Source organism: Nothobranchius furzeri, chromosome 19 (genome assembly GCF_043380555.1).
Source record: "Nothobranchius furzeri strain GRZ-AD chromosome 19, NfurGRZ-RIMD1, whole genome shotgun sequence".
NCBI lineage: Eukaryota > Metazoa > Chordata > Actinopteri > Cyprinodontiformes > Nothobranchiidae > Nothobranchius > Nothobranchius furzeri.
This window is the reverse complement of record NC_091759.1, coordinates 1,942,979-1,969,475: the sequence shown is the minus strand read 5'-3', so window position 1 is coordinate 1,969,475 and position 26,497 is coordinate 1,942,979. Positions and strand designations below refer to the sequence as shown.

At 44.1% G+C, this 26,497-nt stretch overlaps 1 protein-coding gene and 1 long non-coding RNA gene across 2 annotated transcripts in view; one reads left to right on the top strand and one right to left on the bottom strand.

Moving 5' to 3' along the window:
* Positions 1 to 20,178, top strand: part of LOC107394695 (teashirt homolog 1) — a 47,052-nt gene extending 26,874 nt beyond the window's left edge. The window contains exon 2 of the mRNA XM_070547437.1: positions 13,981 to 20,178. Within this exon, the coding sequence (XP_070403538.1) occupies positions 13,981 to 17,300 (3,320 nt within the window). The 3' untranslated portion in view covers positions 17,301 to 20,178. The remainder of the gene's footprint in view (positions 1 to 13,980) is intronic.
* LOC139064260 (uncharacterized) overlaps positions 6,106 to 26,497 on the bottom strand; it is a 95,508-nt gene continuing 75,116 nt past the window's right edge. The window contains exon 3 of the long non-coding RNA XR_011517327.1: positions 6,106 to 6,616. This is a non-coding gene — a long non-coding RNA (uncharacterized lncRNA). The remainder of the gene's footprint in view (positions 6,617 to 26,497) is intronic.

Here is a 26,497-nt window from a genome sequence, read left to right as displayed (position 1 = left end):
GTGTAAGTGTGTGTGTGTTAGCGGTAGATGGAGGGCACTTTGGGAGGCTGAAATGTGAGGGAGGCGGGATTTTCTCTCATTTCCAGAACCTTCCAGCCGCTCGTTGTCTGTCCGCAGTCTGATATTGTGCTCTGTTGAAGGATCGCTTCCTCCCTTCCTGCCGTCCTCTCTCTCACTTCATAACCATTGTACGCACACACACACACACACACACACACACACACACACACACACACACACACACACACACACACACACACACAATTAGAGTGAGATACTGATACTAGTCCGCTTTAAGAGCCCACTTTATAATCCACTGCCTTTCTCCAGAGACCCTCCTCCCTCCTGCCACTTCTTCTTTTGTCACTTTACTGCCGCGGTCATCAGAAAAAAGTAAAAACGGCACAAATTCGGCTTTAATTCTAATTTCTTGGGTTGCACCCTCCCTCTTTGTTATTCATCACGCTTAAATCCAAACAGCTAGCTTATGTTGCAATGAAACCGCGCAACTTTTGTTTAATGGAGCGCCAAACTTTAGCAGGCAGAAAGAAAATGTGACGATGCATAAAGGATAATGGTTTTGATGGGACACAATTGCGGGAATTTCCCCGGCGACACGCGCAGTTAAAAGCACTAAAATGTTTGGAGATGTTTGGTTGTCCCCCAGCAGCGTCCTGCCCCGAGGGCTTGCAGTTCTAATTAATTTCCCTAAAGTGACTTTATGGCTTCCCAAAGTTATTTCTTTGTCTGCCTCGGTGCATTTGGGGAGGGATGGAAGGTCGGCTTCGCACAAAGTTGTCTATGTTTTTCGTGTGTGTGTGCGTGTGTGTGTTCTAGCTTGTCTGGGTTGTTTCTAGGAGGGAGACGAAGAGCTGACAAAACGTTCTGGAACACAGACAAAGCAGAATGTATGATTCAAGCGTTATGTTCTCAGAAAATTTCTCATTTCAGCAAACTCCTTAACTTAATTCATTCCAATAGAAGGAAAAGTCCTATTTTAAGGAGGTACGAGTAGGTGTGGTGTGCGTTTGTTGATCCGTTTAAGGTCGTGGCCTGAAAACAATGAAATCAGTTGTGTTCACTGGACTCGCCACATTCAGGGGATTTCCTTTCAGGGGAACAGTAAAGCCACTGTACTCCTTTAGCTTCGACTGTACAGCCACAATGCACGTCAACTTAGCGCACCAGTGATGTGTTCTAGACAGGAGCTTGAGCCATGCCAGTCTGAGCGTCTTAGGTTGGTCATTCGGACGTAGAATTAGTTGAGTTTGTTTAACTTTTATTCAGAAATAACTGTTTTTCAGATGAAAGAAGTTCAAAAATAAACAACAGCCTCAAGATGGTAAATGGTAAATGGTCTGTATTTGATAAAGCGCCTTCTAGAGTCCTGGAACCCCCCAAGGCGCTTTACAACACAATCAGTCATTCACCCATTCACACACACATTCACACGCTGGTGGGGATGAGCTACGATGTAGCCACAGCTGCCCTGGGGCGCACTGACAGAGGCGAGGCTGCCGAGCACTGGCGCCACCGGTCCCTCCGACCACCACCAGCAGGCAACGTGGGTTAAGTGTCTTGCCCAAGGACACAACGACAGCGACAGACTGAGCGGGGTCAATGAATGGTAGTGTACAGTGTGACATAGATCTATGTGGCTTTTTCTGACTCACGCGTTTCACCGTCTTTCTTCTTTCTGCGGCTAATGCAGGAGATGAGGCTGAAAACTATTTTCAGGTGTAGTCTGCATGAGAAATTAAGAGTAGCCAATCGTATTTCAAAAATAACGACTAAAAACCTTTTATCAGTGAACTTGCCCTTTTAAAGGTGTGGAACACTGATTTATTCAGTACATTTGCAGTGGTCTCTGGTAGTATTTAATGCCTTGTAAGTCATAGTCAGGGGCAGAAAAAACACAGGTGCACCATTTCCAGGAACTAGAAGGGAGCCACATCACAGCGGAGTTTCAAACAGCAGGTTTCGGAGTCTTATTTCCAGACATTTGGACATCTCATCCGGGGTTGGCCAACAGCGATGCAACTTTACCAATGACTCAATTTGCTCAGCAAAGATGATGTTTTATCTCCACAAATAACACAAGTTTTAAGGTGTTCTGCTATGTGGTGAAGTTGCTATCGCTAAAAGTTAGCTTCTACTAGCTGAGATGTTCTCTGCCGTTTCCTGTAAAACCAACCACAGCCTTCCCCGTTGTGAGTCTATTTTCTATCAGAAGCTAATGCAGGAGATAGGTGTAGGAGACTATTTTCATGTTCAGCCTGCATGAAAACTCAGAGTGACCTATTATAATCAGAAAATATTTAAGAGAGCGTTTAGGCTGTTTAACAATTCTGAACTAATTTTATCTCGAATTCTGTTACTTTGCAATGGATACCATTCACCTTGTATTAGCATCATTATGCTAGCAGGTGATAATGATGCCAACTAACACAGAACTCAAGATAATTATCAAGTATCACCACGCATTAAGTGCTTTGGCTCCGAGTGTGTCACATTTAAAGCGGTCAGGGTGCTCCATCTTTCTGACAGAGTGTAAGGACTCTAAATAAAAATACTAATTTACATGTTGTCTTTTTTCTTTACCTTTAGTACAATAATACTCCCAGGTAGTATCCCAAAGCGTATTTCTACATAATTTCATCCTTTTTGCATCCGTTTGATGAATCTCGATGAGTACGTTTACATGCAGCCAATATCCGGGTTATGATCGGGTTAAGGTCGGTATTCGGGTTTCTGAGTTGATCAGAATAACCCGTTTACAAGCATAAATAGAAAGAGTTACCCCTAACTTGCATAACCCGATTTAAATGCGGACGTTGGGGTAGCGTCAGGACGTATGGACTACGTCCAGACGCAATATGCGTCAATTCCGGTTCTTCTTGTTCCGGTATCCGTGAAAACAACAACATGTTTCCCAGTTCGGAAGAGATAGCGACCGCGTATGTTTGCGCTTTAGTTTCCTCGTCACTCCAAAAGTGTGGTGCTGTGCCGCGACTCGCCATGTTGCTCCCAACTTGTTGTTTACTTCCGGTGTTCTGGCGCACACAAGACGTCTCGCTACTCAAAAGACCAAGATTCCTTGCGAACAGAGCATGCGCAGAACACACGCTTTGATGGGGATATCCCGATATGCGTTTACACGACCAAACATTCAGGTTAGAAAAGGGTTACCCCAGGTGTAGTACCCGGGTTTTTAAAAACCCGGATTTGCTCATAACCGGGTTTTTAAAAACCCGGTTATGAGCATATCCGGGTTTTTGGCGGTGTTTACAAGGACCTGCGGAACCGGGTTATTGTGAATATTCGGGTTTTAAAAGGGTTACTGGCTGCATGTGAATGCACTGACTGAGACTTTTTCTCCAATTGGGCATCAGAGTCTCCTTCCTGCTGAGAGTAACAGATCACATTGGCGTAAGTGTGTGTGTGTGTGTGTGTGTGTGTGTGTGTGTGTGTGTGTGTGTGTGTGTGTGTGTGTGTGTGTGTGTGTGTGTGTGTGTGTGTGTGTGTTTTCTTTCCCCTCTGTGTCTCGGTTGCTTTTCAGCGTTTTGTTCAGCAGCGATCTACAAAGTGGATGGTATATGTGAGTTGAGGGGAGGGCTGACAGTGCAGACGAACGGTGAGTGATGGCTTATTGTGCAACTGGACTCGACTAGACCAAACTGGTTAGGTTTTGACCCAGTGTCGTGTCTGTGTCTCTCGTCTTTTTTAATAAAGCTTTTTTTTATTTTGATGCCTCTGTCTACCAATAGATGCACTCTTCTTCATTCCTCTTCTTGCCTCTTTAACTCATTGCTGTTGTCGTTATTCTTTCTCTGCTGTTTCCTATCTTCTATCCTCGACCCACTTTGTGTCCGCGCTCCTTCAGGACAAATTTCATCCCATGAGTCATTTCATGGGGGGCTCATTTCTTGTAAACACTGTCCCCTCTTAAGACAGAATCAGAAAGTCATTTTAACCAGCAGGAGGACACGTCAGTCGCCACGCTTGACCTTTTTTGTTTCAAAACTGACGTGAAGTTAACCGGTCCAATCGGCGTTTCATCCCTTTTGGGTTTTTTGCAGCAATGATTTTTCTGCCTCTCTTCACCACACAACCATAGTGATTTATGGTAATTATCCATCTTTGGGGTCATCCATCAAGTGGTTGTTGCTAGGCAATGAGAGCAGCTGTTGTTTAGTGGAGGGAAGCTCCACTGTCGGGGTTAATGCAGGTGAACTCAAAAGACAGCATCTACGAAGAAAGTACAACACTAGTATTTTGGTAGGGCCTTGGGTTATTTTAGAGTTTTTTTTTTAAATCTCCATTTTAACCAACCTGCAGCATTTTTGTTGCAGTAAACCTAAAATTTCTGCAGCTTGTTCATGACAGAAACAAAATCTGGTAAAGAATCTGTTTAACGAATAGCATCTGCCTGATTTAGCCTTCACTGAGTCAGTGCTTGGCATAGGTTAAGTAAACCTCACTCACTTCATTGTTAATTAGCAGCAGTAATGCTTTATCCATACTTTGCCTGAAAGCAAACCAGATGGTTTGAAATGTCTGTGTGGCACCAGAGCTTGGCAGGAAAGCTGAGCAGAGAGGGCTGGAATCTGTTGCGCCGATGATCTAACGGCTGTTGTTTCATCTCAGAACAAGTGGGCACTGACAGTTTGGGGAGAAGGTGATTTATAGACCACAGTCACTGTCATGGGGTGTCAAATCTGCCTGGAAATCCAAGAGGAAGGACTGGAAAAGCTGTTTATTTCTTCACTGATGTATTTTTTTTTCTAATTGATGAGGGGTATTGTGCATTGACTGAATTATATGTTTGAGATTGTTCATGAAAAATAAAATAAACACTCTTAGCATAGATGCAAAAGTGATTTTTAAGTATGCATAGATGCAAAAGTGATTTTTAAGTATGCATAGATGCAAAAGTGACTTTTAAGTATGCATAGATGCAAAAGTGATTTTTAAGTACCAATAAAAGGTTTCCTGCTTCTCAGTCCTACTGGTTGAAAACAGAATTACATCATAAACAACCCTGCAGCAGCTTGCTGTAGCTAGCTAACAACGAGCTAAAAATAACATAAGCCAACTCATAGTAAAGTAAACCATGAAGTAAAAAGATCCACACTGTTGGACTAAACATATTGTTGCTTACAAGTTCAGTAGCAACAAAGCCAGGCCACCATCAGTCCGTGATTTCATAGCATCCTTCAACTTCCTCAAATGAGTGTGAGCCAATCTTCACTCTGGTTGTAGCTCTTTGCTTTGCCTCTAAAGACATAACTATTTTATGTCAAGGCTCCGCCATGAGGCCAACAAAAAAAGCAAACTTCTTTTTTTTTCTTCTTGGGTTTTTTTTAATTGCCAGTCGACGAACTGCTAGCCTTTAAATTAGCTACCGGCACAGAAAATAGCAAACAGTGTTGAGCAGGTGAAGAGCACCACCCAGGACACCTACGCGTTCCACAAAACATGTTAAGTGCTGTTTCTGGTCGGCAGAGGGCTGTCCCGTGTGTAGTTGGTAACGTTTTCACCAACACAATCACTGAACATCACTTTTAAAGGAATTGGTTAAAATGTTAAAAACTGCTTAGTGTCGCATTAAAGGGTGTTTTAAGTTTTAGTCATTGCATCATGAAGGTGCTTAAATATTAGTACAACCACCAGAAATGTAACAAGAATGATCTTTTTGAAGCTGGAATAGCGAATCTGCAAAGCAAGCTAGCTTTTAAACACAAAGACGGTCATGGAACTGTCATCCCTCCGGTCGGGTATCATCCCCACGACACAATCGCCTGATATCAGAATCCTGCATTGCCAGAGAAAATGAGCGAGCGCTAAACACCAGTTGCCATTTTCTACATCCAAACGTCTTGTACGTGACTTCAAATGGTGTTTTTCCTTTTGGGGCTCTGGAAGTTTTTCCTAAAGTCTAAGTCAGGGCTATTCAATTCCAGGCCTCGAGGGCCGGTATCCACCACGTTTTAGTTTAAACCCTGCTTCAACACACCTGACTTCAGCAGATGATTAACAGGCTTCTGCAGAGCTTGATGAGCTGCTGCACAGGTGACTCAACCACTGAATCTAGTGTGTTGGACTAGGGAAACCACTAAAATGGGCTGCGTACCGGCCCTCGAGGCCCGAACTTGGTCTCCTCAGATATTATTGAGCAGAGAACCTCTCACACCAGAGGTGTTCAGTTGCAAAATTCGCGAGAGCGGAATAGAGAACCCATGGAAGGGCAACAGTCTGGCAGCAGGGGTGAAAATCCCTCATCATTGTTGGGGGGGACATTTGACAGTAAACATTTCAGGAGTAATTCCTGAGGGGGACATTGAAAAAAGCTTTTTTTTCATGTGCTGATGTGTCTTAAATGTCTCATATATTATTAAATATTAGCTGTTGTTCTTTATTAGTGTGTCCAGCTCTGTACTTTGTGCCTAATGATACCATTATTAAACATATCCAAAACATGTCATTTATTTATATGGACGATAACAACAAATTGCCAAATTATTATTCAAATCTTTCAACTTACTTGCTGTTCTGGTGAAGTGAAAACTGACCTGATGTGTTTGTCGTTTCTCTGCCATTTTGACCAGACTAGAAGCTGCCAGACAATTGGACAATAACAAGAACACAGGTTTTAGATTTAGAGGAGGTTCAATACCCAGCTGATAATATGTTTATTTGGCCTACATTTAGTTTTTCCTGCTGTAAAAGAAAACTATTTTTGCATGAATGTGTACGTAACAAGTCCAGAACACGGTGAACTTACTAAACTGTGTAAAAAGATGTTTGACTTTAAAATTGATCTAATTGGAGGAAAATATGGAGTGGAAACTACCAGTCAGAATGTTACTAAATGAATAGCTGTTGAACGGAATATCTAAGTCAAAGGTAGAAATATATTTTAAAAGAAATAATAGTAAAAAAGACTAAATCTGAAATAGAAAATTAGATTCTAAGTAATAATATCCAACATAAATGTAAAGATTTGGACAATATCTGACTACAGAAATGTAAAATGACAGTGAAACAAGTTAGTCTAATATTTGTGGCATTAATGAGAGGATGATGGCAGTGTGGCAACTGTATCCTCTCTCTTACTGTCTGTTCTTTCTATATATACATTTATGTCCTTCTCTTTTCGTTCTCTCTCCTTTCTCTTTAACCCAGCGTTAACATAAACACATCACGCTGCTTAAGCTAACAATATATTTTGCCTAAGTTAAACATGCCAGACTTCACACAAAGGAGCTGAACTGTAGCTTTATGTGTCCTGTGTTGTGAATGTGGAACAAGTGTAGTGACCAATAACCATTTTTTTTGTATTAAAAGCACGACTGAACGCATTAAAAACTCACATACATGCCGCTCTGCTCGTCTCTGCACCTCGCAGCGCGCGAACAGCAGCAGCCATCGGAGAAACAGATTGTTGGACTGAACCACTGTGGATTAGGCGGGGGGGGGGGGGGGGTCTTTCACTTCTCATAACTCTCAAACAGTGTGTTTTTAAGTTGCACAACTTGTATTGTGCGTTCAACAACTGGGGATATATTGTTGAAACAAAAAAAATTTGTGTTTTATGGAGTTTTGGGCAGGACACATTAATGTCAGAGGGGGACATGTCCCCTCTGTCCTCCCCCCCCAGGATTTTAGCCTATGTCTGGCGGGACAGACAACCAGATGGTCCAATGGTCGTTGGTTTTGGTCCGAGCCGTGTTATTGGCTGAGGTTTTTAGACAAATGATAAATGACCCGCACTTGTATAGCACCTCTCAGAGTAAGGACTCCAAAGCCCTTTACACTACAGTGTATCATTCATCCATTCACACACTGGTGGTGATGAGCTACGATGTAGCCACAGCCGCCCTGGGGCGCACTGACAGAGGCGAGGCTGCCGAGCACAGGCGCCAGCGGTCCCTCCGACCACCACCAGCAGGCAAGGTGGGTTAAGTGTCTTGCTCAAGGACACAACAGCAGAATTCTCTGTCTGGAGCCGGGATCGAACCTGCAACCTTCCGATTACTGGACAACCCGCTCAACCTTTTGAGCTACTGCTGCCCAAAAGACGTGAGTGAACAGCCTGCTTCTTCCAATTGCTTGGATGCTTATAGTGTTGTCAAAAAAATCGATACCCAGATATAAATCGATGCTAAAAGTGGTATCTAAATTAGATATTCCATCCCTGTGGTATCGATATTATGGACTGTTATACACAGCCTTCTTCAAGTACACCGACACGCACGACAGCCAGATGCCGTAAAGCAGCCTCCGCCTCCCAGACAAACAAAAGAAGAAGACGCCGCATGGCTACATCGCAATTTCCCACGCGAGTTGTCTCCGATCCAAGTTTTGTCTGCCAAATAAATAAACAAAAACATAAACAGCGAATTTGGGAGGCGCTTCACAGCCCAACTTCATTAGCATACCAAGTCCGACACGTAGTTGTATATTCACGCTTATGTGCTTAAAGGAAACTCCCGTTTATTGCAACCCGGACTTAATTTGTAACATGCAGTACGTTTGTTTACTCACGCTGACAACTTTGGTGCTACTTGGATTCCCCGGGGTATTTACCGTAGATCCATCGGCGAATCGCCGTCAGTGTATATCCATATAACGGGTGCGGACGGGCACCCATGGTGCAGCCTCGAAATAAGACATTATCTGCACCAAAACATCTTCATGTCGAAAATTTTTGTTAGCAATCATTAACGTGATTCCCCTGTTCGTTTGGAGCGAGCCTGGGATTTCTAGGCGTGAACAGACTAGCCGCGGCTAATTAACCAGCGCTTTTAATGACGTCACTGCCGTGCGCCAATCTGTTTTTATTAAGATTACCGGTAGATGTACCTTTGTCCTACTGTGGAGAAATTCGTTTTCTCCCTTTATTGACCAACAGAGTTGTTCAAAAGTACAGAACAAAACATATGGCATTACATCTTATGACAAAAATGCACCTTAAACAGAGTTGAAGCAGCAAAACATCACTCTGCAAATAGTGTATATATAGTGAGACAATTCATGATTTAAAGTGTTAACTTTCGCCAGTTCTTGTATGCACGTTTTAAAAAATGCTGATACTTGAAAGGTTTAAGCACTTTATACACTTAATTCTTAACATTTAGTTTTTGCAATATAAATTGAGGAATGTTATGTTTTGAATAAACTTGTTCAATAAATTGGTGTTTTTAAATAGTATCGAAATCGAGCATCGAGTTTTTTTTCAAGTATCGAATCGAGTTTGAAATTTTAGTATCGTGACAACCCTAGATGCTTACCAACCTTGCTGAGTGACCTATATGTGAGATTTTCAGCCAAACAATCCGTTTCCTTTATTCAACAAAGTGCAGAAGCAAATATAGGTCTTACATATTTTAAAGCTTTAAACTTATGTAAAGGATAAGCAAATATAATGATTTATTTTCATTTTATACTAGGGCTGTAGCGAAGCCTCGACGAAGTCGACGGCTCGATTCTAAAAATTTGTCGACGTCAGATCCGGAAGTCGACGCACCGCGCCCACTTGTTGCATCCCCAGGAGTTTGTAAATAGAGGAGGAATCTGCCTGTTTTTCCTCTAGTTCGCCCTCTTCTCCGCCTTCACTAACATCTCCGCCAAATACCGAAGACCCGGAACAACGTCCGTCCACTACTAGATTATTTTCCTGTTTTGCCCCTTCGTCTCCCGGCAACGGACAACAACTTCCGGGGTCAGATGCGCTTCTTCGTGTCTATCGCAGATGTAGAAAATCACCGGGAGCGTTTCTCCCTTCATTAAGGAGCTTCTTTCAGACATTAGGAGAGCTGTTTTGGTGGTAGCAGTCTCTCCTCCGTGCTGGTCTGTTTGCTGCTGGGTGTTTTTGGTTTATTTAAACTTGGTAACTTGAACTTAATGTTGGTAAAGCTACTGTTAGCATCTTCGCTAACAGCTTCTTGCGTTGGGATAAGCTGTTACGTTTTGGTTTAGAGTTCATCTTTTTTGTGGTGTAGATCTCCCTTTTATTACATTTAGAGTGTTGTGGGTTTTCGGTTTAGTGTAAAATATCACCTGAGTTTGGTTTAACCCGTAACACCACTCGCCTCACGCACATAAGTGACCAAAACAAAGCAGCATGGAGACACTCCATCTTCTACCACCTCTCAGGCAGCAGCCTGCACTCCCAAGTTCTACACGTCACCAGAACATAACCAACCGCAACACAATAAAAGCAGTGTTATACAAAATGGAAGGCCTGTAGTGTTTATTCTCTTACAGTAAGAATTTATCAATTTATTTGAGATTTTCTGGCTTTTGTTAATTGTGCAATAGAAAAATAATCATTAGATTAATTTTCTAAATAGTCATTAGAATAGTCGACTATTCGATAAAATAATCGTCAGAATAATCGTTTTAAAAATAATCGTTTACCCCCAGCCCTATTTTATACTAACGTATACTAAAGATATTTCACAGCTTATACAGTTGCATATTACAGGACCAGGCTGTTTTATCAAATTCAAAAGGGCTGTGGAAACTAAGGTAGATTTGTTCCACATATAAGTCCCAAGAAGGCCCGGAGCTATTGTGCCATATGGTGGACTATTCTATGTGGGTTAGGGGAGGGGTTGCTATTAGGTAGGCTTTTAGATGTCTAGTCAAGAAGGCTGGGGATTAAATTATGGCTAATAAAAGGGCATCTGCAGCAATGCTCACCCCTGCGTTGCAATGTGGCAGCAATGCAAAACAGTATGGGGACTGCTTTATTGAACCAAGCAACAAATATTCCCTATAGGGTTAGGGTTGTTTTATTGGTGTGTAGATAATTCATACCAAGGCTTGAAACTAATTGGTCTGTGAAGATAATTTGAGTTGTCTTCAAGCTTATTTGATTCAACCAATTGTAGACAACTGGGGGTTGTACCAGTTTACCCCAATGTGCACCACAGAGAGCCCAAAGAGTGTGTCATGTCCAATGAAGCCAGAGCCACAACTTCTGCTTCTTGAAAAGGGGGACCAAGAATGAGCCGAATGAAGGGGCGAGCGGGGAGAGACAGATATCGCCTGACATACTGAGCATTACCATAATTGGCTTTTCTACATGATAGGACAGAGGAAATAATAATGTCATTTTATTTACAGCCTTCTCTATGTAACAACACGCACACACTCATGCGCGCCGTACAGGTCAATGACACACACTGATCAGGCCTGTCCAACGCCATCAGAGGTGAGTGGCAGGGAATGGAGGGACCGGTGACAAAGCGAAACGGGAGAGAGAAATAAGACTGCCACGTTGGAGCTCCCGCTTTGAAGGGCCGCTAAACGTTGTGAGGGAGCCTCGTCTAGCCGCCCCGCTGCAGATGCGGCGCTCGGCGCGAAGGGTAAATCAGCGGGGTGAAAGCTGCTGGAATTGGACATTAGCACTGCAAATGAGAACGGGGATTGCCCTCTTCTCTGAGACAACATGAATAAATGAAAACGGCTTTAAGGACAAAGCACGTGTAGGGGACGGAGAAGTTGGGTTGACTGCTTTAAGTTGTCCAAGACTGGCATTTTAAGTTGTCCTTTAAGGTGCTTTAAAATTTGATCTTTTAACATCACACGAACTTTGATCCAAAGGAAATATTTGTTTATGTCAACTGTGACCCACACACGGACATTGTTCTCCCTTTGGGGAGGGATGTAGCGTGAAAGGTGAGCATGTTCTGCCGTTGCACGTGTGAGTGTGTGGCGCTGGGATGTCCTACTGCGGTGGCACCTGTCTGCAGCAGGAAATCCTGGACGCTGGGCACAACAATAGTGACAGGCTCCTTCCCAGACACAGATGGCTTCGCTTTCCCTCCCTCTACCAGCCACACTGCCTCTCTGCTTGCACCTGACACACTGTGACACTTAAGAGCGCACACGCACACACGCACACACACGCACACACACACACACACACACACACACAACAAATCTGCCACACCAAAAACACACACTTAGCACAAACGGCAGAAATTTCATTATTGCAGAAATGTTTTTTCTTAATATTTCCTTGGAGCCGTTAAATCAACGGGTCTCTCTCTCTCTCTCTCTCTCTCTCTCTCTCTCTCTCTCTCTCTCTCTCTCTCTCTCTCTCTCTCTCTCTCTCTCTCTCTCTCTCTCTCTCTCTCTCTCTCTCTCTCTCTCTCTCTCTCTCTCTCTCTCTCTCTCTCTCTCTCTCTCTCTCTCTCTCTCTCTCTCTCTCTCTCTCTCTCTCTCTCTCACACACACACTCACACACACACCTCTTGTTCATATGGCTAAACATCTTTTTCCCTCTCTTTTCAGAACTTCCTCTCTTTTGCCTATCCTCCCTGAAAGCACAAAGTGGGCTTACGTTTTTGACTGACAACCACAACAGACACTTTGCTCCCCCTTCCACCACCCCCCCAGCCTCCTATTTTAATCCCCTCCCCATCCTTCTTTCTCTCTCTCTCTCCCTCCTCCTTTGCTTCCTCTTTTGTTCTGAGTGACGCTTGAAAGCCGCCGTGTCAGCATCTTTTCCATCTCTGATTGCCTTATTAGCTGGCGGTGGCACCCGCAGCTTCTCCGACACAGATGGTGAAGGAGGAGGCTGGAGCAGGGGTGGAAATAAAAATGGCTGACTTGTGTTTGTTGTTGTTACCCCCCCCCCCCCCCCCCCCCCTTCCCAACACTTCTCGGGCTTGTTTGTGTGGACACTGACACCTTGGGCTGACACTTACACACTCCTGACACTGATGCCTGTCAAGGCTACATACAGAGGATGGCGAGGAAAACAGTAGACTTAAGTGTTGGTGCGCTGTCCGTGTGTGTGTGTGTGTGTGTGTGTGTGTGTGTGTGTGTGTGTGTGTGTGTGTGTGTGTGTGTGTGTGTGTGAGTTTAATGCCGTCAGATTTCTTTCACTTTGTCAGTGAGGCTGTTTTGTCTTTACTCTTCCCACATTGACTTCGAATTGGCTCACTTCTGAATTCATTTCAACAGGGAGGGGCGGGGATGACGATACAAGCTGAAAGAATTACAGCTGCTTTGGCGAGAAGTTAAAATAAGTTCATTTTGTGACAAAATCTCTAAATAACAGAGGTCGATGCGTAATGTCTACCCTACAGTTAGGAACTAAACCTGCATGGATTTGGAGCAATCTCCTGGATGAATGATCAAGCTTTCACACGTAGACCTCCAGCTTCTCCCAGAAGTTACTGGTACCTCACAAACATCAGGCATTGTGTCCATTGTGATTATGAGATAGAGCTCTAAATTTTCTTTGAAGTTGACGGCACATCTGCCTTCTCACTAGAGACTGATTCTGGCACCTCAGACAAAAATCTTACGAGGGATGTGCTGTATCATTCCCTTTTCCTTACCTTCGTGTGATCTACCTCCAAGGTCATTCTTGAAGCCTCGTCTTATTTTGTTCATTTTTACTTAAGACCACTGAAACTCATTTTTTTGTTTGTAAAAATTGTGCACAGATGCATTTAAATAAAGCTAGCCGTTAATGCTACAATTTTTTTATTCTTTTAAAATGGCAAGAACACAAGGAGCACAGGCAGTATCAACACGCCTTCTTGTGTCCACTGGCCATTTCGGAACATCACGCTGTGAGGACTTCCACAGCCGATGCCAAGTCTACTCCAGCCAACCGTGGCTTGGCAGGGCTGATGCAGCTGGCATTTTGCTCCACTATCTCTTACTTGTTAATCCACTGTGTGTAGGAATTGGAAGAATGGAGAAAATCAAAGTCAGAAACAAACTTGTGTTTGTAATGCTTCAAAAATAGAACTCGAGACTAAGTTTTTCCGGCAAGTCAGTTTCCTGTAAACAAATATTGAAGGTTTTATTCTCAAAATGATAAACTTATTATTTAGCATAAAAGAAAACCCATACTTAACACCGGCTTGGTTTAATTTCATCGTGGATTTATATGAATTTTAAAATAAATAAATAACTGCTTTTTCATCTCTGTCTCATCTTGTTTTTCAGCTTATGGACCTGAGGACGAATTTAAAGTGGACAAAACTGATGAGGAGGAACATCTGCAGGATGATGGCCTTTCCCTTGATGGTCAGGATGCAGACTATCTCTTCAATGATGAAGAGGATGCAAGAGATCATTACAGCAACCAAAACTCTCCCCTCAGCAATGGTACCAACCCAGATGCTGGGTACGCTTCTCCTCTCAGCACCACCAGCGATCCACTGGTGGACGTTAAGACCACCTCTTCCTTCAGCGATCAAGAGAGGCTAGAAGACAAGCTTCATGAAAGCAAAGAGTCTATCAATGGCCTCTCGCTGCAGGACAGTCTGACAAAAATGAAAGCCGTCTATGCAAATTTGATCTCGGATGCTTCTTGGTCCAGCATCGCTCTTGATATGCTTAAAAGTAAACAAGGGAACACGATAGCATCTAGTAAAGGCGGTGGTAGTCATCACAAAGGGAGCAATGGATTCCTGAACAGCCATGGTTCAGGCAACACTCATTTGAAGAACAGAAGTAGCAACAATGACATCCCAGTTACCACTAACATTAGCACCAGCAGCGCTACTGCAAAGACTGTGTCTAGCAACAGTAATAGTGTGATCAGCTCTGGCAGCACTGGAGGACTGGCCTATGACTGGCATCAGGCAGCTTTGGCTAAAACTCTACAACATACTCCATACCAACTCCTTCCTGAGCCAAGCCTTTTCAGCACTGTCCAGCTTTACAGGCAAAACAATAAACTATATGGCCCGGTGTTTACCGGAGCCAGCAAGTTTCGGTGCAAGGACTGCAGTGCAGCCTATGATACCTTGGTTGGGCTGACTGTTCATATGAATGAGACAGGCCACTACCGTGATGACAACAAGGATACGGAGGATGATCGAAGCAAGAAGTGGTCCAAACCACGCAAGCGTTCTCTTCTGGAGATGGAAGGCAAAGAAGATGCCCAGAAAGTTCTCAAATGCATGTATTGTGGCCACTCTTTTGAATCCTTGCAAGATCTAAGTGTTCACATGATCAAAACAAAACACTATCAGAAAGTGCCTCTAAAAGAACCAATGCCAGCCCTCACTTCTAAACTGATGCCGCCAGCCAAAAAAAGAGTGTTTCAGGAGTTGATGTCTCCAAGCTCACCAGAGTCTGTCTCATCCGGCATATTCCTGGGAGAGTCTCCTAAAGACCAAAAAGTGTCTAATCCCTATGTTACTCCTAACAATCGATATGGTTACCAGAATGGTGCCAGTTATACCTGGCAGTTTGAGGCCCGAAAGGCACAAATCCTAAAATGCATGGAATGTGGCAGTTCACATGACACTTTGCAACAACTGACAGCCCACATGATGGTCACAGGACATTTTCTTAAAGTCACTAATTCAGCCTCTAAAAAGGGTAAGCAGTTAGTTTTGGATCCTATAATTGAAGAGAAAATTCAGTCAATTCCCTTGCCTCCTACAACCACGCGACTCCCTGCACCCAATGGTAAGTCACAGCTTGACTCCCCATTGCAGCCCTCCAGCCCTGAAGAGAAACAGGAGGAAATACAAGGTAACGAGACAGATGAAGATAAGATAGAAATAAGAGAACCAGAAAAGAAAATTAAAGAGGAAAAAGAAGACCCTTCTGAAAAAGCTGATAAACCTGGTAAGACCAGGTCTTACCAATATCTTACTGAAGACGACTTAGAAGAGACACCTAAAGGTGGCCTAGACATTCTTAAGTCTTTGGAGAATACAGTTTCAAGTGCAATCAGCAAAGCCCAAACAGGAGCACCAACCTGGGGAGGATACCCCAGCATCCATGCGGCATATCAACTCCATGGATCTTTGAAGTCTACTTTGTCCTCTTGTGCATCAATTCAGCCTTTGTTCAGCAACACCAATTTAAAGGTATTATCTTCCGATTTAGGCTCTCTGATCCATTCACCAAATAGTCCCTCTTCGCCTCTCAGTCACAAGAGTAATGTGTTGGCCATGGAGGAGCTAGTGGAAAAAGTGACACGAAATAACTCGGTAAACAATGACAAAGAGGAAAAACCAGCTGAGATGAAATGCAGATCTGCAAAGTCTCCTGTGCCACATTCTAAGGACAGAGAGACTTCACCAAATCCAGGAAACCTCTCAAAAGTTGATAAAAGCCTTGCAACTGAGTTTCAGGTTGATCCAAAAAGTAAAAGAGAGCCAACAGAAACTACAGTTGACGTGAAGATAAAAAGTGAGTGTGAATCACCACAGAAAACTGTTAGCAATGGCTGCCATAACCTAAGAATCATCACTGATCACTCGCCCGAGCAACTACTTGTCAGCCCTCTGAGTGCTTTGCAGTCTGTCTTGAACAATCACTTGGGGAAAGCTTCAAAAGTGGCCACAGCCTCCACGGACCCCTTCTCGATGCTTTATAAGATGAGCAACACCACTGAGAGTAAACAAGGAGACCCTGGGAGTCAGTATCAAAATGATGACAACGATCAGCCCATTGATTTAACAAAATCCAAAAACAGCAGTTCAGCTAAGGCTACTCCTACCATACCAAATAACATAAACAGCAGTAAACCAGCATTCAAAGAGTTCTCTCAGTCATCAACTCCACCTCTTAGAGAGAATGCTTTGATGGATATATCAGACATGGTGAAGAATCTGACTGGCCGTTTGACACCAAAGTCTACAACACCATCGTCCATCTCAGAGAAATCTGACATTGATGGCTATACTTTTGAGGACAGTATGGAAGAGCTGTCCTCCATCCAAAGAAGGAAAGGCCGCCAGTCAAATTGGAATCCACAGCACCTTCTGATTCTCCAGGCGCAATTTGTGTCAAGTCTTCGTGAAACTGTTGATGGGAAGTTTGTCATTAGTGACTTGGGACCACAAGAACGAGTCCACATCTGTAAATTCACGGGTCTCTCCATGACCACCATCTCACATTGGCTGGCCAATGTGAAATACCAGTTAAAGAGGACCGGGAGCACAAAGTTTCTCAAAAATATTGACTCTGGGCAACCTCTGTTTTTGTGCAGTGACTGTGCCTCCCAGTTCAGGACTCCTTCATCCTACATAAACCATTTGGAGTCCCACCTTGGGTTCACCCTAAAGGACCTCTCGAAGCTTTCTATAGACTTACTAGAGCAGCAGGCAGTCAGCCGAATAGAGGACAAAACCTTTGCTTCATCCGGTCTTATTGAAGAAGACACTGGCTCAATATATCAGTGCAAGCTGTGCAATCGAACATTTGTGAGCAAACATGCAATCAAATTGCATCTTTGCAAAACACACGGAAAGTCACCAGAGGACCATCTCTTCTTTGTGAAAGAACTTGACAAACAGTGAAACCAGTGATGGCATGACAGATAACTGTTTCACAAAAATGCTAAGGCCGAATCCCAATGTACCCATTTTCTTTACTCTTTACGCTTTGCAAGTTCATGCAAAGGATTAAAAATGTTACAATCTCTTTGGCGGTGTAGGGGGAGGGCAAACAGGTAGAGCTGCATGGCTTTTCAAATTAGGATTTTTTTTAACATTATATATGTTTTCAGCAGACATCTGTTAGTGAAAGAAACTGAAACATTGTATGATGTTCTTTTATAATTTATAACTGAAATTATTACTTTTGGAATCACATTAAATCGCCTTTAACAAATGTATTTCAAGCTAGTTGTTACACAGGATATGTGGGTGGGTTGACATTGGGGTTATTTAAACATGAAGAACATGCAACAATATATGTTTACTGACTTCCTGATGGGGTGTCTCATTTTGTAAACAATTTAAATGCTTTGACTTTGAATTCAGGAGTTGCACCTGGGGTAACAATAGCAAATGGGATTCGGCCAAAGTTTCGATCTGTCAAATGCAGATAGTGCCACGACTGTATTACGAACAGATGGAAACCCAAGGAGCTTTAACACCTTTTACTCTAATTATTCAGTTTGATGTGAAGGACAAGAGTTTGCACTATAGAGACTCTAAGCCTCATTTGAAAGTTGAATTTACTGATATGGTTCAGCAAGATTGGTGCAACACACACGGCACTACATAGTCACTGACTGATTGTTTCTTCTTCAATGCACTGCAATTTATCTGAGCCTTTAGAAAAAGTCCATCTGTTGTTATAAAACTGATCTTATTTTGATCACTACTTCTGAATAAGTTTTAAAGGATAAATATATCTCAACACAATATGCATATTTCTCATCTAGCAGTTGGTGCATGTTTTCATGTAAAGCAGTGAGTGTATTGTGGCTGATACATTTTCAAACACCATGACTAAATTGGTGTTCTTGTTTAACAAAGTTTGAAAACATGTAGTCATGAAAATTTAGGTAAAGCTAGTGTTTTAAGTTTTAAGGTACTTTCTGCACTTTTAATAAGTACAAACTGATCAAATAATTGAATTTTTAAAGACTTCTTTGTTTTAATTTTTCTAATGAGAATTTAAAGACTGACTATAATGTTTTTTTGCCATCACACCACAATATTTCAAAACATTTATTTAATTTTTCCAAGTAAAATATAAGTTCTTATCATTTTTCTCCCAACATGTACAGTATTTGCGTGAGTAGGCCACCAATTTTATGAAGCTACACTTGTAAAGCTAATGAAGTTTAAAACTTATTGTATGAATAAATAAAAAGTACATGTATGTCAGCATATCTTGCTCTTTAAAGTTCAGTATTATTTGTACTGTGTGTATTTTTACTGTATTTTTTGACCAATTTGGGGGGAATGTACAAAGCTACAAAATATTGTTGGACCAAATGTTTTTTTTTTTGTTCAATAAAGAGTGGGTCCCTCAATGTGGTTTACATGAAATGAAGTTACTGGCATCTGATGTGATGCTTTTGATTGTATATAAGCTTAAGAATATTTGTTCTCCAATGAGCAATTTCCAGGTTTTGTCATTTAACACAGTTATTCTGAATCACACCTCAGTTGTAAAATAAACTTCATGTCCTGGAATAAATGAGTGTTGTTTGACTTTTGCCAACATTTAGCTTAGAAATACATGTTATTATTATTATTATTATTATTATTATTATTATTATATATACATAAAGTTAGTATTTTGTGTTTCCTCTGACTTGCTTTTGTTTTTTTTTTCTTTTTGACACTAATATAACTCCATACATATATTCCATATTACTAGCTATTTTTTTCTATGAAGTTTGAGAAGATATTGTTCATTTTTTTTATTGTTAATTGTTGTTTAATTGTTAATTGTTAATTTTAGAAACTAATCTAAAAGACTTTGCATCTTAACAAAAAAAAGGTGGAAACAAATCTTATCTGTTGATGTTTTTTAATAACCTCAGTTCATAGAAATAGCTGATGGCTAGTCTGCAGACTTAAAACAACTCCAATCAGAAAATTTCACAGCTAGTCATGCAAACATTTTATGTTTTTCTTGACATTGCATTGGTATTTACGTAAAGCTTTGAGCCTTTTACAAGACGCACCATGCCGGCAAATCAGCGTAACATTACTGCAATGGTGTGTTTTATAAACACGCCATGTCGGCATGGTGTTGCACTAATTTCACGGCATTCATTCTGCCTCGCCTGGTAGTAATATTGCGGTAATGGTCTGCCTTACGAACGGCTATTGTGTCATGGCGCACCAGAGGGAGGTGTTATGATGACATGCAGAGTTAATGCCGAGCTCCGGCCGGCAAATATATTGAAAATGAAAGTAAACATGGGCAATGGGTTTTGCTTTTTGAACAAAATCAGCTGAGTTGGCAAACTAGAGCGTCTTTCTTTTAGAGCTAGAGCTCAGAATATCAGAGGCTGCACAGGGACTGATGGGGATAGACAACTTTATGAGCGGCTTGTTCAAAAAACGTAATGATCGCGACTTTTTTCTCATTAAAATGTAAGCTATGTCCAAGATAAACAGAAAGTCTGCAGCAGGGCAGAGACTACCCCTATAACCTCTTTATGCCGCCATCGCCTAATCTTTTATAAAAAGGACACGATTGCGCCATATTACCGTCACTGTCTGGCCACTTAAAAATGACCTAGGAGTCCCTGATGCCGCCACCTTGACGGCATTGTTTTGTAAAAACGGCTTTAGTGGTGAATTGCAGCAAAGGTGCGAAGCTAGCTACAGAAGGAGTCCTGGCTAGAATCTTAGATTAAATCTACAGGATTACCCATAAAATGTGAGTTTTCGGGTAGTTAGACTATGAGAATAAAATTTTTTTTAAACTGTATAATAGGGCTGTCGCGGTTGAGGAATTCCCCCTGCGGTGATTCAGGGTGGCTTAATATTGCGGTGTATGATATTATTGCAGCACTTTTTTTTATTGCAGTACTATCTAAACATAATGTTTACACATTTAAAAAAGGTTAAAAATTGCCGTGCCTTCTTTTATAACACTTTACTGTAGGGATTCACCGATCAGGTTTTTTGCTGCCGATCACCGATACCGATATAAAAGAATGCTGATCACCGATACCGATCACCGATACCGATCACGTGGATTGGCCAGAAATTTTCTACAACATTATAATAAGTGCTACAAACTACATAATCTGGGAATAAAGGAAATGTAACCTAATCTAAAATGGTCCGTATTAGGGTTGTCACGGTGTGAAAACTCCTCCTTGAACCGTCACCTTATCGTGGTGGAGGAGTTTGAGTGCCCTAATGATCCTAGGAGCTATATTGTCTGGGGCACTTAGTGCCCCTGGTAGGGTCTCCCATGACAAATTGGTCTTAGGTGAAGGGTGAGACAAAGAACGGTTCGAAGGATCTTTCATGGCGGTTAAAACGAAGAGTCGGAGTACCCGGCCCGGAGGGTTACCGGGGTCCCACCCTGGAGCCAGGCCTGGGGTTGGGGCCCATGAGCGAGCGCCTGGTGGCCAGGCTTTCGCCCATGGGGCCCGGCCGGGCCCAGCCCGAACCGGATACATGGGCTCGTCCAACTGTGGACCCACCACCCGCAGGAGGAACATGAAGGGTCCGGTGCAATGCGAATCGGGTGGCAGACCAAGGCGGGAGCCTTGGCGGTCCAATCCCCGGACAAGAAAACTAGTTTTTGGGACATGGAACGTCACCTCGCTGGCGGGGAAGGAGCCGGAGCTTGTGGCAGAGGTTGAGCGGTACCGGCTAGATATAGTCGGACTCACCTCGACACATTGCATTGGCTCTGGAACCCGAGACCTGGAGAGGGGCTGGACACTCTACTTTGCTGGAGTTGCTCCGGGTGAGAGGCGGAGGGCTGGGGTTGGCTTTTTGTTAGCCCCGAGACTCTCTGCCTGTGTGTTGGGGTTTACCCCGGGGGACAAGAGGGTAGCTTCCTTGCGCCTTCGGGTCGGGGAACGGGTCCTGACTGTTGTTTGTGCTTATGGGCCAAATATCAGTTCAGAGTACTCACCCTTTTTGGAGTCCCTGGGACGAGTGCTAGATAGTGCTCCATCAGGGGACTCCATTGTCCTGCTGGGGGACTTCAATGCTCACGTGGGCAATGACAGCTTGACCTGGAGGGGTGTGATTGGGAGGAACGGCCCACCTAATCTGAACTCGAGCGGTGTTTTGTTATTGGACTTCTGTGCAAGCCGCAGTTTGGCCATAACGAACACCATGTTCGAACATAAGGATGCCCACCGGTACACTTGGTACCAGGGCAGCCTAGGTCACAGGTCGATGATAGATTTTGTGGTCGTATCATCTGACCTGCGGCCGTATGTTTTGGACACCCGAGTGAAGAGAGGGGCGGAGCTGTCAACTGATCACCACCTGGTGGTGAGTTGGATCAGATGGCAAGGGAACATGCCGCGTAGACCTGGCAGACCCAAACGCATAGTGAGGGTCTGCTGGGAACGCCTGGCAGAAGAACCTGTCAAGACGGTCTTCAACTCCCACCTCCGGCAGAGCTTTGACCACGTCCCGAGAGCAGTGGGGGACATTGAGTCCGAGTGGGCCTTGTTCCACTCTGCGATTGTCGAGGCGGCTGTTGCTAGCTGTGGTCGTAAGGTGGCCGGTGCCAGTCGTGGTGGCAACCCCCGTACCCGCTGGTGGACACCAGAGGTTCGGGGAGCCGTCAGGCTGAAGAAGGAGGCCTACAGGGCGTGGCTGGTCTGTGGGTCTCCGGAGGCAGCAGACAGGTACCGGATAGCCAAGCGGGGTGCAGCAGTGGCAGTTGCCGAGGCAAAATCTCGGGCGTGGGAGGAGTTTGGTGAGGCCATGGAGAAAGACTATCGATCGGCTCCAAAGAGGTTCTGGCAAACTGTACGGCGCCTCAGGAGAGGAAGGCAGCAACTCGCTCACACTGTTTACAGTGGGGATGGGGAGCTGCTGACGTCAACTGAGGCTATAGTCGGACGGTGGAAGGAATACTTTGAGGAGCTCCTCAATCCCACCAATGCGCATTCCGAGGAGGAACCAGAGCTGGGAGGCCTGGGGATGGACTGTCCGATCTCGGGGGCAGAAGTTGCTGAGGTAGTCAAACAACTACACAGCGGCGGAGCCCCAGGGGCGGATGAGGTTCGTCCTGGGTATCTCAAGGCTATGGATGTTGTAGGGCTGTCATGGTTGACACGTCTCTACAACATTGCGTGGTCATCGGGGGCAGTTCCTAGGGAGTGGCAGACCGGGGTGGTGGTCCCCATCTTTAAGAAGGGTGACCTGAGGGTGTGTTCCAACTATAGGGGGATCACACTCCTCAGCCTCCCTGGAAAGGTCTACTCCAAGGTACTGGAGAGGAGGGTCCGATCGATAGTTGAATCTCAGATAGAGGAGGAGCAATGTGGTTTTCGTCCTGGCCGTGGAACTGTGGACCAGCTCTATACCCTTGCAAGGGTGATGGAGGGGGCATGGGAGTTTGCCCAACCAATCCACATGTGCTTTGTGGATTTGGAGAAGGCTTATGACCGTGTCCCCAGGGGCACCCTGTGGTGGACGCTCCAGGAGTATGGGGTGGGTGGCTTTCTGTTAAGGGCCATTCAGTCCCTTTACCAGAGGAGCGTGAGTTTGGTCCGCATAGCCGGTAGTAAGTCGGACCTGTTCCCAGTGAGGGTTGGACTCCGCCAGGGCTGCCCTTTGTCACCGGTTCTGTTCATCACTTTTATGGACAGAATTTCTAGATGCAGCCGTGGTGTGGAGTGTGTCGAGTTTGGTGGCAGGAGAATCTCGTCTCTGCTTTTTGCGGATGATGTGGTCCTCCTAGCTTCATCCAGCTCTGACCTTCAGCTCTTGCTGGGTAGGTTCGCGGCCGAATGTGAAGCGGCTGGGATGAGGATCAGCACCTCCAAATCTGAGACCATGGTTCTCGACCGGAAAAGGGTGGCTTGCCACCTCCGGGTCGGGGGAGAGGTCCTACCTCAAGTGGAGGAGTTTAAGTATCTCGGGGTCTTGTTCACGAGTGAGGGTAGGAGGGACCGGGAGATCGACAGGCGGATTGGTGCGGCGTCTGCAGTGATGCGGACGCTGAGCCGATCTGTCGTGGGGAAGAGGGAGCTGAGCCAGAAAGCCAGGCTCTCGATTTACCGGTCGATCTACGTCCCAATCCTCACCTATGGTCATGAGCTTTGGGTAATGACCGAAAGAACGAGATCGCGGATACAAGCGGCCGAAATGAGTTTCCTCCGTAGGGTGGCCGGGCTCAGCCTTAGAGATAGGGTGAGGAGCTCGGACATTCGGGAGGGACTCGGAGTAGAACCGCTGCTCCTCCAGAGCGAAAGGAGCCAGTTGAGGTGGTTTGGGCATCTGGTCAGGATGCCTCCTGGACGCCTCCCCAGGGAGGTGTTTCGGGCATGTCCTGCCGGCAGAAGGCCCCCGGGTCGACCCAGGACACGTTGGAGAGGTTACATTTCCAATCTGGTCCGGGAACGCCTTGGGGTCCTGCCGGAGGAGCTGGTGGACAAGGCCGGGGAGAGGACGGCCTGGAGCTCCCTAGTTGGGATGCTGCCCCCGCGACCCGGACCCGGATAAGCGGAGGAAGACGACGACGACGACGGTGTGAAAATTTAACCTCACGGTTATTGTGACCAAAATTACCACGGTTTTCGGTACTATCGCGGTATTTTTTTTAAACGTGCCACATTTTCACACAATTAAATAAACCCTGTATATCAGGAAAATATTGTCCTCAATTTGTGTCTAAATTTTGCCTAAAATGTGTTATTTTGTAATTATGTTGTTTACTTTTTTACATTTTTTCCCTTTAGTCTTTAAAATACCAATATTTGCCCATAACTTCTTATTTTATGTCTGTTTGATGTCATCATTTAAAAATATTAGATCAGATGATACTCAGTACTCAAGTAGCCTTCTAATCAGATACTTTTTTACCCTTACTTGAGCAATCCGTATATCAGGAAAATATTGTCCTTGGTTTGTGTTCTTCCAGTGAGCTTTGCAGATGTGGGAAAATGTCATCAGGCAGTAATCACTGTTAAATTCACAATTATTCTCGGGGAGAGACCAACTCTTATCTGCCCCTGGGAGCCCCATAATGCATAGCGTCATTTCAACATGGGGGCGTCCGCGACACGGTTTATATGCAGGTAGCGGCGCTGCGGCTGCTTTATATAGCGACTCGTTGCATTCTCCCTCAACCAAAATCCTCGGATCACGCATTTTAGCTAAAACGCTAACGTTAGCTTGCCTTGCGTTGACTGTAGAGTTGTGGGTGATGGTCACGCAGATGTGTCATGAGATCTGAAGCGTTGCTGCCTTTCACAGACACTTTTTCTGCACGTGCTGCAAACAGGATAGCCGTCTTCTATCAACTGTCCCTCGGCATTCTTCAAATATCCAAAAGATGCCCGTACTTCCCACTTTGTCTTCTTTGAGGGATAATAAATGCCCTCCTGAGCGCTGCCGTCTCCTCCTTTGACCATTATTTCAGCTTTAGCTTCAAGAAAGTTTTGTTGTAAACAAAGCGTGCATGAGCCGCCGGCAACTTCAGCCGATGATACGGTGGCTGGTAAGGGTCACCGCGCCTACACCGCAGCCACGGTAAACCCACCAAGATAATACAGTTTTTTAAAAAACAAGACGGTTATTATTATTGTCAACTTTTTTTTTACCGGGGTTTACCGCTACACTAGTTACCGTGACAACCCTACCTGATCGGTTTGCTTTGATCTATTTTGAAAATTCCGATCAAAACCGATAGGGGCGCTATTGGCCGATTACGATCAAATGCCGATCCATCGGTGCATCCCTACTTTACTGAATGCAGATCAAAGGGCAGTAACAACACAGATCGCAGTAACGTTTGTTTCTCCGACAGTCAGAGTCCGACTGAACTTAAAAACAACAAAATTCAGGAGAATGTTAAACTTTTAAATGCAAATTTGGCTGCAGCATCTAACAAATAAGAAACAAGTCCCCATTTTGTTTAGTTGTTTAAAATCAAGCATAACAAATTACATGTACCGGGCGCAGGGCACTATCATTTCACTTTCACTTTCACACACACGAATGACGGTGATTTATAGCTCGGTCTCGTCCTTGTTACCCACAAGGAAAACCAGCATGTTAACCATATACGGTTTGAGAGAGGATCTGAGAGGGGTGGCAACATTTCCAGCAACACTGAAAACCCTCTCGGATGGTGCGCTTGTTGCACTAACGCACACGTACTTGCGTGCGACTGCCGAGCAAAGGGAATCTCTCCCGGTTGTTGCTCCACCATGTCAGGGGGGTTTCTTTAGGGTGGATGCATTCCTCCTGCAGGTAGCGAGTGAGCTCCAGCTCGGCTCAAACTCTCTTCGGGACGGTTGCAGAAGCAGTGCTTGTCCGGGACTTCAGCAGGTCTCCGAGCATTTATTATTATTTTTTTTGCCGCTGGTGGCAGCTCTGTCTCAGCCAAGGACTCTGGCTGCGCAGCAGCTGACGTACTGAAAACCAAAGTGCTCCCAAAGGAGCGAAGTAACGTTTCGTTTTGATACCAGTGCAGCCATCCTTCTCAACATGCATCATTGAGTTGAATCAAGTTCAGTCATCGCGGTGGCCCATGATGCAGCGCGGTGGGTTTCTTCATATTGCGATATTTCATTTTTGCGGTTACCGTGACAGCCCTACTGTATAACTTGCCTTGTTGAGGCTAATCATTAGATGGTTGAAACATCTAAATAAATTCTCCAAACTAAAGCTGGGCAAATATAACTATAATGTGATATTTTGATGAAATAAAAAACACATTTTAATAGTGCAATAAACCTAAATGTTACATAACCCAGTCAGAATGGACGAAACTTTTAGCTTTTTTTCCATTTGAGACTAGCAAAATGAGCCCTAATCTGCGAACACACAGAAACATTTTTCAAGCAATCCTTTTCTTAAATTTTGGCCGGCTAAAATAAGCTAAACCCAGGGCCCACATGGCCAAAAATAAACTGAGCAGAAGGTTGAACAAAAAAATCAGTTTAATGTTTTGAATAAAAAAAACAACCTTTCCTTTAATTTAAAAGGTTTTTCAGACAAAAAATTTAGTCAGAATAGTTGATAACCTGCAACGTTCTATGTTTGGGTAATTGTATACAATTTTCTCTGCGAGAATCAGCATATTTTTA